The 15,608-nt window shown below is 36.0% G+C and overlaps 1 protein-coding gene across 2 annotated transcripts in view; it reads right to left on the bottom strand.

The window, feature by feature from the left end:
* SLC25A14 (solute carrier family 25 member 14) overlaps nucleotides 1-15,608 on the bottom strand; it is a 32,450-nt gene that overhangs the window by 14,117 nt on the left and 2,725 nt on the right. For both annotated transcript variants that reach the window (XM_054576962.1, XM_054576961.1), the window contains 5 exons: nucleotides 12,711-12,804; nucleotides 11,265-11,412; nucleotides 9,116-9,210; nucleotides 7,493-7,578; nucleotides 2,845-2,940 (listed from right to left, as the gene is read on the bottom strand). In XM_054576962.1, coding sequence (XP_054432937.1) covers nucleotides 2,845-2,940; nucleotides 7,493-7,578; nucleotides 9,116-9,210; nucleotides 11,265-11,412; nucleotides 12,711-12,774 — 489 coding nt within the window. In that variant the 5' untranslated portion in view covers nucleotides 12,775-12,804. The remainder of the gene's footprint in view (nucleotides 1-2,844; nucleotides 2,941-7,492; nucleotides 7,579-9,115; nucleotides 9,211-11,264; nucleotides 11,413-12,710; nucleotides 12,805-15,608) is intronic.

The following is a 15,608-nucleotide window of genomic DNA, read 5'->3' as shown; positions in this document are numbered from 1 at the left end:
CTAAGACTCCTGAAACACCAATTCAAAAGAACCTATGCACCCCAATGTTCATAGCAGCATTATTTACAACAGTCAAGTGCTGGAAACAGCTTACATGCCCAGCAGTAAACGAGTGGATCAAAAAACTGTGGTACAGCCCTGGTTGGTGTGGCTCAGTGGATTGAACACCAGCCTCTGAACCAAAGGGTTGCTGGTTTGATTCCCAGTCAGGGCACATGTCTGGGTTGCAGGGCCAAGTCCCCAGAGCGGGGAGCGCAAGAGAGGTAATCACACATTGATCTTTCTCTCCCTCTCTTTCTCCCTCTCTTCCCCTCTGTCTAAAAAGAAGAAAATAATTTTAAAAAAACTGTGGTACATTTACATCATGGAATACTACGCAGCAAAAAGAAAGAAGGAACTCCTACCCTTCCTGACATCATGGATAGAACTGGAGAGCATTATGCTAAGCGAAATAAGCCAGGGGGCAAAAGACAAATACCATATGATCTCACCTATAAGCGGAACCTAATCAACAAAACAAATGAGCAAAATAGAACCAGAGACTTGGAAATAAAGAACAAACCGACAGTGACCAGGGGATGGGGGAGGGAATAACGGAGGAAAGGAGGGGAAGGGGCGAGAAAAGGAACACGAAGAGAGGAGCCAGGAGCACAGACAATGGAGGGGCACTGACTGTGGGTGGGGGACAGGGTAGGGGTGAGCAATGGGAAAAAGGCTGGACAACTGTTATTGAACAACAATAAAAAATAAAAATAAAATAAAAATATATGCAAAAATAAAAATAAAGTAGCTATGTTTCCCTGACAAAATCTCTAATTCTATTTATTGCTCTCTGTCTCTCCTTTAGCTTTAGTTAGTGGAAAAACTTCTAGCTAGTTCCATTTTACGGTTTTAGATTAAATTAATCAAGAAACTGCACCCTGCTATTACCAGAAAGCAAACCTTAAGGATCATTAATGGATGCCAAGACCACTAGGTGAAAGGTAATTAGGTAATAGGATACATGCACAATGCTATACTATAACCCTACAAACTACTTGCTAATTGCGAAGAGGGTAACAACTTATCCTTTACAATGGTGAGATCTAGTAGACATCAGCTTACAACTTAATCAAACTTGGCATCACTAACTGTGGAATAACCTAACATTATCTGCCCATTGGTGTGATGCAACATGAAATACACAGTGTTACCTATGAAGCTCTCTTTTTAAAAATTTAACATGAATATAATCAAGCCAATGAACATAATTTCTACTTTACAGGAAATACAGGTGAAACATGACGAAACATTACATAAGAAAGCTGGCCTAGTCTCATCAATAAATAAAATTTGAATATGGGCTGGATATTAGGTTTTAGAGATTTACTGTTAATTTCCTTAGGTGTGGTAATGGTATTGTTATTATGTAGGAGAATGTCCTCATTCTTAGGAGATACATAATGAAGTATTTAGGGGAATACCATGATATCTGCAACGTCCTTTCAAATAGTTTAGCAAAAAAAAAATGTGTATGTGTGTACACACACATAAATAAAGCAAATATGGCCAAACTTTAATAGTCATTTAATCCAAGTGTGTAGGTGTCCAGTGTTCCATTTTTTCAAATTTTCTCTCTGTATGTTAGATACTATTATGAGAAGAAGCTGGGGAAAATTATAAAGGACGGAAAAAAAGCTCTCTTTTTAAAGAGTCTATTAATAGATTCCCCATTCTACTCTCTCTGCATATTCTACTTGTAATTTTATTTAATATTACAATCTTTTTTTTGCTATTTTATTGTTGTTCAAGTACAGTTGTCTCCATTGTCCCGCCACCACTTTCCCCTGCCCCACCCACCCCCACCTCCCACCCTCCATCTTACCCCACTTTGGCTTTGCCCATGGGTCCTTTATACATGGATGGAACTGGCAAGCATTATATTAAGTGAAATAAGCCAGACAGTGAAAGACAAATACCATATGATCTCACCTATAAGTGGACCCTAATCAACAAAACAAGCAAACAAGCAAAATAGAACCAGAGACATTGAAATAAAGAACAAAAGACAGTAAACAGAGGGAAGGAGGGAGGAGGATAATGGGGGAAAGAAGGGGAAGGAACATATATAATATTACAATCTTAAGTAATTAAAATAGGATAAAGCATTATAGGAAAAACAAGAAAACAACAAAATATAGATAGAAGACTGAAAGATAATATGACAAAATATTAACAGTGATTAGCTCTAGCTAGGGGGACTTAATGGATTTTTTTTATCATTTATATATTTTATCAATATTTTATAGTGCATCTTTTACCTTTAAAAGAGTTTTAAAAAGTTATTTTAGGCAATATCTTTAGAACATAAGCACTACAGAGACTATCATAAAGACATTGCTGTGTTAGTACAAAAGTATATATTGAAGAACTAAATTCATTATGAATTTGAACAAACCAAAATGGTTCTCTTAAATAATATAATATCTTCTCTCATACATACAACCCCCAAACATTAAGCAGAAATAAAGTCAACTGATAAATTCTGGTCCTTTCATAGGTGATAAGGAGCTTCTTACCTTATCATATGGGTTACCAAGAATCTTACACAGTATAAAATGACAATTCATAATTTTATGGCTTTAAAAGCCATGGCTAGTGTGGCTTTGTGGATTGAGTGCTGGCTTACAAACTAAAGAGTCATAGCTTTGATTCTCAGTCAGAGCATGTGCCTGGGTTGTGGGGCAGGTCCCCACTTTGGGGTGCATGAGAGGAAACCACACATAATTTTATGGCTTTAAATAAAAAGTTTTCTTTGCAAATTCTAGGAACTGAGTATAGAACAATACCAGAAAGAGTACTCACCCTCCACAGACCCTTGGTACCTTCTTGTTGGTATATATCAATGAAACTGCCAATCATGCTGCCTTGGAACAAGCTTCCCTGAGCCTGCATTCGAATCTAAAACAAGAAGAGGTGAACATTTTGTTTTGACAGAGAAACCAAAATGAAATGGTTCACTCATTTAAAATTAAGAAAACAGTATTGGGAATTAAATAAAAATCAGCCTGCTATTATTATGAAGCTAATGTCTGAAACTATATGTAGAAAGAATGTAATTTGTGTCAAAGTGTGTCTTATAAAGATTTTTATCAGCCTCACTTTGCTCACACCTAAGTCCATCTTTTCTGTAGTTGAAAGAACACTTGGGAAAAAGGAAGAACAAGGACTGAGTGGAGGTAGAAAACAATTCATTTAAAATAGAATTAGTTTAGTGAAAAATTCAAACAGCCTACGTATCCAAAAACCACAAAGGATTGGCTGCATAAATTTATGATGCATCCATTTAACAGAATACTATGGATCTATAAAACTTTGTTGTAGAATAATATTTGACACTGAAAAGTGCCAACAAGTAATTGCTGTATAGAAAAAGTAGGTTGCAAAGCAGTATGTATGGTATATAATTTTTATTAAAAATATGGAAATTTAAACCACATCCACAACAGAGAGACTGGATGAACACATACAAACAAATGTTGACTGTGGTTTACATCTGAGTAATGAGGCTACCCATGAGCATTTTTCCCAGTTTTGTTTTTTTCCTGCCTTTCACTTTTTTCTAAATTGAACATGCATTGCTTATGTAATTATAAAAAGCAAAAATGCTTTAAAATATAATTTGATGCTATAAGGCATTAAACTGAGATTTGTTTGTAAAAAGCATGATACTGTATTCTGCATAGTGGCCTTTGAGAAGCACAAGAAACGAGATATAGCACTAAAAAGCCATGTGAAAGATTTGATAAGAGTTTCCCACTGACTCTGCACATATGGAATCACATTAGTCAATCACTAAATATTAGTGGCCCAAATGTAGCCCTGATATTCATGAAGCAAAGCTCTAGGTTTCAATAAATGTCATGTAACAGCAACATGCTTTTATGCAGAATACTACTAAGAGTTGAAATAAAAACCTAAACCAAATTAAATCAGAATAGAAACTATCACATAGACAAATTGAAAGCACAAATATCCTATGGTAAGTAGATTTCTTTTTTTTAATTTAGATTGTCTTTTATTGTTTATACTATTACAGTTGTCCCCATATCTTCCCCTTTGTCCCCCTCTACCCAGGAACCAAATCATAGTTTTCTTTAAGGAGATGATTCCTGAGCAGGGCTGGGACTGGGGTGGAACAATAAGCGTGGTATTTCCCTCAGGCACAAAACGTAGGAGAAAAATGCAAAAAAAAAAACCCAAAAAATCAGTAATCCAGATAAATAATATCTTAGTGAAATATTTTTTAAAACCAAAATTAATGCACAAAAATACACAAAGAACCAAATATCAAAATTGTAACTAAATACAGGATCCAACGTGGTGGGATTAGGATGAGGCAAGTGAGATGAACTGTACAAAATACTGATATTTTGTTCATCAATTTTTGCATTCACTTTAATTTTTGAAAATTGTAGCATAAAAATGTTATTTCTCCTGATTCCTCAGTTTTGGGGCACCCCCTTACATTTTACACCCAAGGAGAGTACCTTGTCCTAGTCCTGGCCCTGTTCCTGAGCAGTCTTGAAGGATAAATTCATGAGGAAAGGGGAAAAAAGCACTGAGGCAGAAAGAGAACTACATGCACAAAGGCAAGGAAGCAAGGCATAGTAAATCAGAGAAACAGCTGTCCAAGGATAAGTAAAAGGATTGAACAGCCCAACTGTGATTTTAAATCCTATATTGGTATTGTCACAGTCTGATTGTGACTTGGGATCCTCTCACACATTTTATCACACATTTAGTGCCTTTAATTAATCATAATATAATTAGAAAATTGACCTGTATGGAAGTCTGACAACCAAGGAGCTAAAGAAGAAACATTCATCCAGACTGGTACGAGGGGCAGAAACAGGCAGCCAGAGCAGAGAGGACACGCAGCAAGGCGGCAGGTGGAGGACTAGGCTGTCCCACATCTGCGTGCAGATAAACCAGGAGGAACAGCTTGGAAAGGAGAAAGACCATGCAACCCAGGGTTCCAGTGCCAGAAAAGAAAGCCTCAAAACCTCTCTCTGTAAAAGCCTTTAGGAGTTGGGGTGGCAGGAGAAACTCCCAGCCTCACAGGAGAGTCTGTTGGAGGGACCTTTGGGGTCCTAGAACATACACAAACCCACGCACCTGGGAATCCTCACTAGAAGGGCCCAATCTGCTTCTGGCTAGCCAGGGAAGTGACTGAAAGCTGGTGGGGAGAGTGGAACATGTGGCATTGTTCCCTCTCAGACCCCTCACCCACACTCAGCATCACAACCCAGTGATGTGGGTTGCGCTGCCCTGGCAAATACCTAAGGCCCTGACCCTCCCAACCTAACAGGCCTGCTGAGACAAAGAAATATGGTCCAAATGAAAGAACAGATCAAAGCTCCAAAAATAGAATGAAGCAATGAACAGATAGCCAACCTATCAGATGCACAGTTCAAAACACTGGTAATCTGGGTGCTCACTGAACTGGTTCAGTATGGTCACAAAATGGAGGAAACAGTGAAGGTTACGCAAAGTGAAATAAAGAAAAATATACAGGGAACCAACAGTAAAGGGAAGGAAATCAGGATTCAAACCAACGATTTGGAGAAGGAAGAGATAAATATTCAACCAGGACAGAATGAAGAAATAAGAATTAAAAAAGAAAAATGAGGAGAGGCTTAGGAACCACTGGGACAACATTAAATGTTCCAATATCCAAATCAGACGGGTGCCAGCAGGAGAAGAGGAAGAGCAAGAAATTGAAAACTTATTTGAAAAAATCATGAAGGAGAACTTCCCCTGTCTGGCCAAGGAAATAGACTTTCAGGAAGTCCAAGGAGCTCAGAGAGTCCCGAAGAAGTTGGACCTAAGGAAGCACACACCAAGGCACATCATAATTAAGTTACCCAAGATTAAAGATAAGGAGAGAAACTTAAAAGCAGTAAGAGAAAAGGAGACAGTTACCTACAAAGGAGTGCCCATAAGATTATCAGCTGATTTCTCCAAAGAAACCTTGCAGGCAAGAAGGGGCTGGAAAGAAGTATTCAAAGTCATGAATGACAAGGACCTACATCCAAGATGACTCTATCCAGCAAAGCTTTCATTGAGAATGGAAGGGCAGATAAAGTGCTTCCCAGATAAGGTAAAATTAAAGGATTTCATCATCACCAAGCATTTAGTATATGAAATGTTAAAGGGACTTATCTAACAAAAAGAAGAATATCAAAACTATGAACAGTAAAATGACAACAAACACAACTATCAACAACTGAACCTATAAAAAAACCCAAAAACGAACTTAGCAAACAACTAAAACAGGAACAGAATCATAGAAACAGAGATCAGAGGGGAGGGGGCGGGAGGAGAATGGGGGAAAAGGTACAGGGAATAAGAAGTGTAAATAGCAGGTACAAAATAGGCAGTGGGAGATTAAGAATAGTACAGGAAATGGAGAAGCCAAAGAACCTATATGTATGATTCATGGACATGAATTAAGGGGAGGGGGAATGCTGGCGGGAGGGGCAGTGCAGGGTAGAGGGGAATAGAGGGGAGAAAAGAAATGGGACAACTGTAATAGCATAATCAATAAAATATATATTAAAAAATCATAATATAATTAATCACATGTTTAAATAAGTTAATAAATAGAAAATGTTTGCGATTTAATAAGATAAAATAAGATAAAGATTGATATTAAAATAAATGTTTCATTCTGTTTTGATAAAATCTGAAAGAAATCCAATTATATTTTAAAAACTCAGCACCACTAACCTATACTGTTCTGTTTCTAAATTCAGAATATCCCAAAAGTCAAAATATACCATTTCATAGCCAAGTCTCACTCTTAATAGAAATATGTATAAGACAGGGAGAGACAGAAGCATTATAGACTTAAGGTACCTCAATTAGTTACTAGAAGAGGCTTCTCCAAAAACTGTATTTCAATTTATCCCTTTGTTTGGTACTCCAGGTTACAGCACAGGTCAATATACCATACTAAGCTCTGGAAGGGGTGGGGAATATGCCTTTCTTTTGTAAAGTGAAGAAAGGACTATTATGTATACAAGTTTACTCTCAGGTCACTTTGAGAAAAGAATACAAATGGAAGTAGGGGATCTTGAAAATACTTTCCTTAAAATTGCATAGCCCTTGGAAAGAATCTATAGAGGTTTGCATACTCTAGTTTGAAGACCAATGGATTAATGCATATCTTAACAAATTGACTACTATTTACTGAGCATCTGCTACCTACTAAGTACAACGATAGGCAGTTTACATATATTATTTATAATCCTTAACAACCTTATGTGATAAATACTGAATTAATTTCATTTTACAAATGAGAAAATAGACTTAAAGCAATTAAGTAATTTACCCAAAGTTTTACAGCTGTCAAGTGACAGAGTAGGGAATCTAAACCCAACTCTGACTCAAAACTCATCATCTTTTCACATCACACTTCATACATCCAATGCTACCAGACCTCTCTTACCTTTAGTACATCGGTGGGATTGGCTATAGTGGAAGATATCACTCCTGACACTACCCCACAGATCATATTAATTAGAAGAGTTTCATCTGTAAAAAGGAGCAAAGAAAGAAAGAAGGAAAGAAATGTCTGCGTGTATTAGGTACCAGTTTCTGAGAACAGAGTATTGAGCTATCAGAGGAAGGGAACCCTAGTCAGAGACATGATTGTAAAAATGAAGTACAAAGCTTAGGAAAATAAAAAAAATATTTCTAGATCCCAAATCAGTACTGCAATATGTAAAAACTGTAATACATAAATCATTATTTTTTAAAAAACTATTTCTAAAGGACACTGAAACATGGTCTACTATGATATGCTACTGCTAATACCACACACAAATTCAAATGTGGTATTTATCCCTCAATCATTCCAAATATCTAAAGAAAATTACTTTTTTAAGTCTTTTTCTGGAGAACCATCAATGAAAACTCAGGACAGAATGTTAAAAGATAAAATCTTTGTCTAATAGAAAAATTCCTACATATTAATTTTGACTGGACTTAATATCTACTAGCCTCTATTTATTTACAGGTTTCTGTAGTCGAATGTGAAAAATTAGTCATTTGGAACTAAAACCTCTCAGCTACCAAAAACAAAACAAAACAAAAAAACCCAGAGCATATTGCTCTAAAGTTAAAATTCAATCTTTACCATTCCTCTCTACTACGATGAGCCCACAAATAGAAACTATGTTAACCTAAGTGAAGAATCTGTGAAAAGAAATTACTTCAGGAAGCAAATCCTTCAAGATCCTCAAAAAAGAAGGTCCAGAAAAAGTTGATTTAGTAAAGTGATACAAAGAACACTGCTAACCAAAAGGCTCTCCAGCTGCCCTCAACCATGTTAACAGCCCCAGGCCTGTGATAAAATAACCCTTAGTAGAACATTAGGCTAGCACTATTGCAGCAGCCAACAGAGAGACATACAATACTGAATGTGTATAAAGTGGCCCTAGGTACATCAGAATCTGAAATATAATAGCCTGAAATTACTCCACATAAGAAAAGCTTGTCAAAATCAGCAGCTAGAGCCCTGACTGGTGTGGCTCAGTGGGTTGGGCATTGTGTGGCAAATCAAAAGGTCACCAGTTTGATTCTGGGTCAGGGCACAGGTCGGGGCACATGCCTGGGTTGCGGGCCAGGTCCTCAGTTGGGGGTGTGAGAGAGGCAACTGATCCACGATTCACACATCAATGTTTCTCTCCCTCCCTTCCTCTTTCTCTAAAAATAAATACATAAAATCTTTTTTAAAATATCAGCAGCTAGAAAAGTCCTTATAGTATAAGTCCTCTTGTTGATGAAGACAGCATTAATTTTCTGGGCAAGCTTAGTCCATGTTCCCTCTCTGATGACCAGAAGTCATTTTTTTTTCTTTGCTATGAAAAGGGACAAACTTGAAGAGCAGATCCCTCAAACACATTATCACCTCTGCAAGGATTAATCCCAAGTCAATACAAGCTCACTTTACCCTTGCAATGACTGTCACCCATTCTCAGGCATACCATAATAAGCACTTTTCACTAAGCATGATTTCAATAATCTCTTTGAATATTACCCCAAAAAAGAATAAGGAGTCTATACTAACCTTCTAAACGTTCTACAAATAATCTCTTTAAGCTTTGGTAAATGCCAATCTTAATGGTGCCATATGATGCCTGCCTTAGTAAAGCAGGAGCAATTCTGGAAAAAAAATTTAAAAAGAAAAAAAGAGTCAATTATACTCAACAAGCACTTGCAAATTTTACATTTCCAGCCTACTCATTTCCATTACCTACCTCATTCCACCCAACAACACCAAAATACACATGTTTTCAAGCACCCATGAAACATTCACCAAAAGAGCATATCTGGGTCATGAAACAAACCTCAACAAATTTTTAAAAATTGAAATCATATAGCGTATGTTCTCTACTGATAATTAAACTAGAAATCAAGAAGAAAAATCCTTAAACATTTTGAAATTAAACAACACACTTCTAAACAATCCATGGATCACAGGAAGTCTCAAAGGAAATTTTAAAAATACATAGAACTGAATGAAAATGAAAAATTCAACCTATTAAAAAATGTGGGATGCATCCAAAGCAGTGCTATGAGAGAATTTATAACACAAAATGCTTACATCAGAAAATAAGAAAAGTCTCAAATCAAGTTTCCTACCTCAAGAACTAGAAAAAGAGCAAAATAAACCCAAAGCAAGTGGAAGGGAAGAAATAATAAAAAGTATAAATTAATAAAATTGAGCCAGGAAAACAGAGTGAAAAATCAATTAATCAAAAATAAAAATAAATTTTTTTAAAAAGTCAGCTCTTTTTGGAAAAAATATCAATAAACTTGGTAAACACAGAGCAAAATAAAAGACATAAGTCATCAATATCAGGAATGAAATAGGGAATACATAGCATTACAAATTCTGCAGCGATTAAAAGGACAGTAAGGGAATGCTACAAAAAAACTCACTGCTCTTAAATTCAACAACTTAGAAGAAACGGACTGATTCCTTAAAAACCACAAATTACCAAAACTCAATCAAGATCAAACGGATAATATGAATAGTCTCATAACCATTAAACATTTTTAATTCATAATTTAAGTTTCCAAAAAGAAAATCTTCAGGCCCAGATAATTTCACTGGGGAATTCTACCAAACATGTAAAGAACTAATACCCATCTTACACAATCCCTTCCAGAAAACAGAAGAGGGAATGCTTCCCAACTCATTTCATGAGGCTAGTATGACCCTGATACCAAACCCAGACCCAAACAATATTAAAAAAGGAAAAGTATAGGTCAATTATCTCTCATGAACTTAAGCAAAATTCCTTAACAAAATATTAGCAAATTGAATCTGGAAATGTAAAAAAAGTATACACCTATTACCCACCTCATAGATTTTTTTTAATCAACTTTATTTCCTAACAATTGCATATACATCTTCCATCCTTTCAAGAAGAAAGTACCGGAGCAAACATTTCACCCTATTTAAGTTTTGCTTATAAACTGGAGATGTTCTCACTTGTATGTCCTTTGAGATTCTTTCAAATTACAGGACTATTCTTCAGTTGTTATAAAAATAATCTTGTGATTATCCATGCTAAAGAACATGGATGTATTACTTGATTTTTCCCCCAAGAAAACTGTCTTTGAAATTCAGCCTAACATAGATTAATAATAAAATTGATGTCCATTCTCTGAGCGATAAACTGGTACCCTAAATGCAGGAGTGACCTAGGAAACTAGCAGCAGATAAATAACAAACTGGACCATGAACCACAAACTTATGGCTAATCAAAAGTGACAAAAAAAAAGATGGGTCACCCTCTCTCTCACTCTGCATTTTGTTTAAACTGCCAGAATATTATTTCTTTAAAGAGGAAAATTTTTAAAGAAGTCACTATTTGGCAACTCAAGAAAAATACCACAGAAAAATATACAGTTAACTGTTGTTGCTATTCATAGTGTCTATCAGTGACTCTTGGGAAAACAGGAGAAAGCCAATGCTGCAATGGATTATCCATTTTAAAATGTATCACTAACAACTATACACACTTATAAATGAAAATCCAAAAGCTCAAGGCTTTAAAATAAGCAAGTGAAATATAAACTGGCACACCAATATTAAATTACAAGTTGAGATGGTAAATATGAATGGCAGAAACTACCAGACAGCTGAAATACATGGCTTCTTTAAGAAGTATTTCTATTCATGATATAAGGAAAGAATCTAGTCTTACCCTGAGTACAGAGCCAATACACCTTCTTCTTTATAGATTCGGAACAAAGCATGAAACATTCCTCGGTATTTTATCTCTTTGAAGCGGGCATCGATGCTTTGGCCTTGAACTTGTAGTCGTGTTTTGGTTAGGTCCACGGGAAAAGTTCCTATAAAGGAACACACTCATTTATAAGTTTTTCCAAGTAGTTACAGTTAAATGTTGGCCAAATGTATGCCAATGACAATTTTTAAAACATAAGACAAAGTCCTTTTTATAACACACAGAAGAACACTAGAATATCACTGTCAGAAGACAAAGAGTTGTATGTGGTAAAGCAAAGTGTATTCTATCTGGTCAGCAGGATTTGACCCACAGTATATTTGAAACTGTGATATAGTAAAGTACTTTAAGATGGTCCTTCTATACTGTAAATGAAAAATAATTTAAATGTTGTTTTAATTTCATCTGTAACATACAATCTAGCATTTGTCTTTGTCTTTTCCTTGTACCCACCTCAAGTCTCCCCACTTCTCCCTCTTAAAATCTCCCTAAATTTTCACAATGAAGTTAGGAAAAGCATAGGATTACTGCTCTAGATACTCTCAAATACTGTTACAAGATTTTGTGTTTTTTTATCTGTTTACAAGAAAAAAGTAGTTCCCTAGTATTATAAAAGACAACGGTAAAGTCCTATTTAGTTTACTTATTCTAGTTCTTTAGGTAATTCAAGACAAATACCAGCATAGTGCTTGGGGAGAAATTTTCTTTAACCAACCTTCTTTCTCTTATGTTAACACACAGAAGTGGTCATTACAATGACAAAATATGTTTCAAGGAATATTTCAAGGTCTAAAACTAACAAGGTAATTATATAAATTTGGTCACTGATGACCTTGATATCACACCAGAGCATATGCCAAGGAAGTCAACAAAGATTAGTGGACTGGAATCATTTATTTAGTTTAGGAAGAAAAAATTTGGAAGATGAAAAAACACAATCTAAAAATATTTCAAAATTCAAATAAAATAGAGAAAAATCTGTTTTGATTGTGTTAGTCAATTTTCTTATAAAATGAATAGAGGTTTGAAAAGAAGTTTGGATACTTATATTTAAAAAGTTACAAACAACTTATCATAAAGGAAAGACCATTAGGACAGGGATAGAGCAGAAACCCCTACCTTAATTAACTCCCTCTGTATTTTCATGTATATTATGTAAGCCTAGCAAATTAACAAAGCATTAAACTATAAAAAATCTTCCTAAATTTGACTTTTCTTAACTTCATTTTTCATACCATTAGTGTACTTTCTCAGAATAATGTTACTTGATGGCTTTGAGACAATAGTTTTTAAAACAAAGAGGACCTTTTTTACTTCTTCTCTAGTGGTCACCAAAAAATAACTGTCACCATGAGCTTCCATCTATACCATAAGAAGCAGATTTGTCAGTTTTCACATTCTTACCAAACTCTGCAACAATAGAGGCAAGGCCGCCATATACAAAGGGTTTCCAATTCAGACCAGACATCTCATGGCTTACAGTGGCACTCTTCTGGGGCTAAAAACAAACACAAATTAGAACAAGGCGCAAAAGTGAGGAGCATTTGTTAGTGTCTGATCGCAACACTTATATCAACAAACTCGGCAAATAAAACAGACATACCAAGTGGAATGACACAAAATGGGGATCCTGTTTTATGTGATAGATGATCATGAATGTGTTCTTTACTGCCATTCTGCAGGGGCAGACGTGCGAATCATTCAAAGATCAACCTGTGCCCTTCATTCTCTCTAGTTCCTTTAATGTTATCCCCATCCCCACCCAAAGAAGAGGTTTCAGGCCATCCAGCACACCCAACTTACACATTCAACAAGACAATTAGTAGTGAAGGAACCTGGAGTTTAAATTACATAGGCTGAGGCATCTCATAAAAGCAGTTCATGGTATTCAGTCACATTGATTCAAGTGCAAAGCACAAGCTGACACCACTACCCTCTCATATACTTAGCCCTCTCATCTCTCCACTAAACTTCAGGGTATTAGTTCTTCTAACTTGTTCTATCTACCTACAACTTCCCCACAATAAGGCCCAGGTTGAGTTAAGCACATTTTCACCTTCCTTGTGGTTCCCAGAGGAATGACAGCATTATGGTGTCTTTCTTCTGTGTGACATTTAACATCCACACATCCGGTTAGTCTCCCTTTTCCCTGGTCTTTTAAAGCACAAACATACAAGTGTTTTTTTTTCTTTGAAGTTCAGGTTCCTTAACAATGTATTCTACTCTCTGTCTCCCTTTCCTCCTTTCTCATCCCACCCCCAAGCAGACTCATCATCGTTAGTCTTTTCAGCTTTTTTCCCCTGCTACTCTCAGCTCTCTCTCTTAATTTCTTTTCCTGCAGCTCTGCCCTCTAGGTCAGTGGTTTTCACATTTTAATGTGTGCCAGAATCATCTAGAAGGTGGATTAAAACATAGATTGGTGGGCCTCACCCTCAGGGCTTCCAACTGGGGCTCTGGGTCTGGCCTAAGAATTTGCAAGTTTCCAAATAGTGCTGATGCTTCCACATATTAAGAAGTACTGCTCTAGGCATTACCTACTAAATACTGGTCAAGCTGTAAGTAATCTCTCTGCTTAAGTTGGACTCTCAGATTTCTTCTAAATATTCCTTTTTCAGAGCTTCACAGAATTTATTATTGAATTTCAAAAAGCAACTTCAAGTAGTTTATGTGGTCAGGAATGAAGACTCTAAAGTCAGATTGCCTAAATTCAAATCCTGACAATACCACATACTAGTTCTGTGATCTTGGGCAAATTACTTAACCCCTCTATCCCTGGGCTTTCTGAACTATAAAATGGGGATAATAATAAATACTATATTATAAGTTTGTTGTGAAAATTAAATATAATATAAAACACCTAGAAAAGTACTTGGAACCTAGTTCAACAACTATTACCTATTATACATTTTGAAAAGCTAAGTATTCCAACATACATTTTCACAGACATTACTTGCTGCCCACTTCCCCCATTGCCGATATGGGGTTAGCACCATTGAGTCACAGTCTCTTTTGGGGGGAGGCAAGATTTTGCTTTCTTTCATGTTATGCCATCAATATTACAATTGATGACACACACAGTGAGAGGGTAGGCATCAAAAAGCAAGGACCATGGCATATCCCCTCTCTCAGTTTGTGGGGAAAAATGCGCTCTCCATTGACCAATTGATAGACTGCCTAAAACAGTCAAACTTTCAAATGGCTGCTATGCTTCTCTACAAAGCTTTCTCTTTACAACTACTTTAACTCTTCTCATTACAAGAGAAAGCCTCTATCAGAATTTTACTACCTGCTACCCAGCCTTTTTATTAAGGAAGATATGTCCAGGGTTGAGGGAGCAATAGTAAATCAGTTAAAGGCAGGGAGCAAAAAGACCAGCCACTGAATCTTAGGTCAGCTGCCAAGTAATCCCTTAATGAAGTTTTCACAATTCTGAGGTGAAATGAACAAAATAAGCATACCTGGTGCCTTTTTTCAGCCAAATATTGGGTTGGCCAAAAAGTTAGTTTCTATTTTCCATACAATGGCTCTAGTAGTGCTTAGTTGTCTTTAACTTCATTTGAAACAATTTTGTTAGATTGTATCGTGATAGCTATCATATCAGCGTGCATTTAAAAAAATATCAAAATTGGTGAATTTTTGTGCAGCCATTTTAATATTGAAGATGGAAGAAGATATGCAACATTTTTAGCATATTATGCTTTATTATTTCAAGAAAGGTGAAAATTCAACTGAAATGCAAAATAAAAAAAGATTTGTGCAGTATATGGAAAAGGTGCTATGACTGATCAAACATGTCAAAAGTGGTTTGAGACATTTCTTGGTATTATTGACATTTTGGCCAAATAATTCATTGCTGTGGGGCTATCTTATGCATTGGACGATGTTTAGCAGCACCCCTGGCCTCTACCCACTAGAAGACAATAGCAGGAGATAGCCGACATACTCAAAATATCCAAATCAATAAAGTTATTGGTGAAAATGAAAAATGTGACTTTTATTTTATGGAAAAAACTAAATGGACTTTTTGGCCAACCCAACATATTTAATTTAAAGGTATTAGGAAAGCATGTTCTTCCAACTCCTAGAACTTTTTTTAAAATCACCTTTCTTGTATAAAATGGCAATAGTGGTTGGCAGTTGATTTTGCTTAGTGTCTTAACAAAATAAGACTGGCAACCCTAATTTGTGTCTCCTCCCAAAACTTTCATTTAAATTTTATTGGTCTTTGAAATCCAAAAGTCTGGTAACCACTGGCCAAATTAATACTGCTACCACTGCTACCTCCCCACTCCTTCCTGATAG

The sequence above is a fragment of the Pteronotus mesoamericanus genome, unplaced genomic scaffold (genome assembly GCF_021234165.1).
Source record: "Pteronotus mesoamericanus isolate MK-2021 breed Mesoamerican mustached bat unplaced genomic scaffold, CSHL_Meso_final contig_40, whole genome shotgun sequence".
Taxonomy (NCBI): Eukaryota; Metazoa; Chordata; class Mammalia; order Chiroptera; family Mormoopidae; genus Pteronotus; species Pteronotus mesoamericanus.
This window is presented reverse-complemented; position numbering and strand designations above follow the sequence as displayed.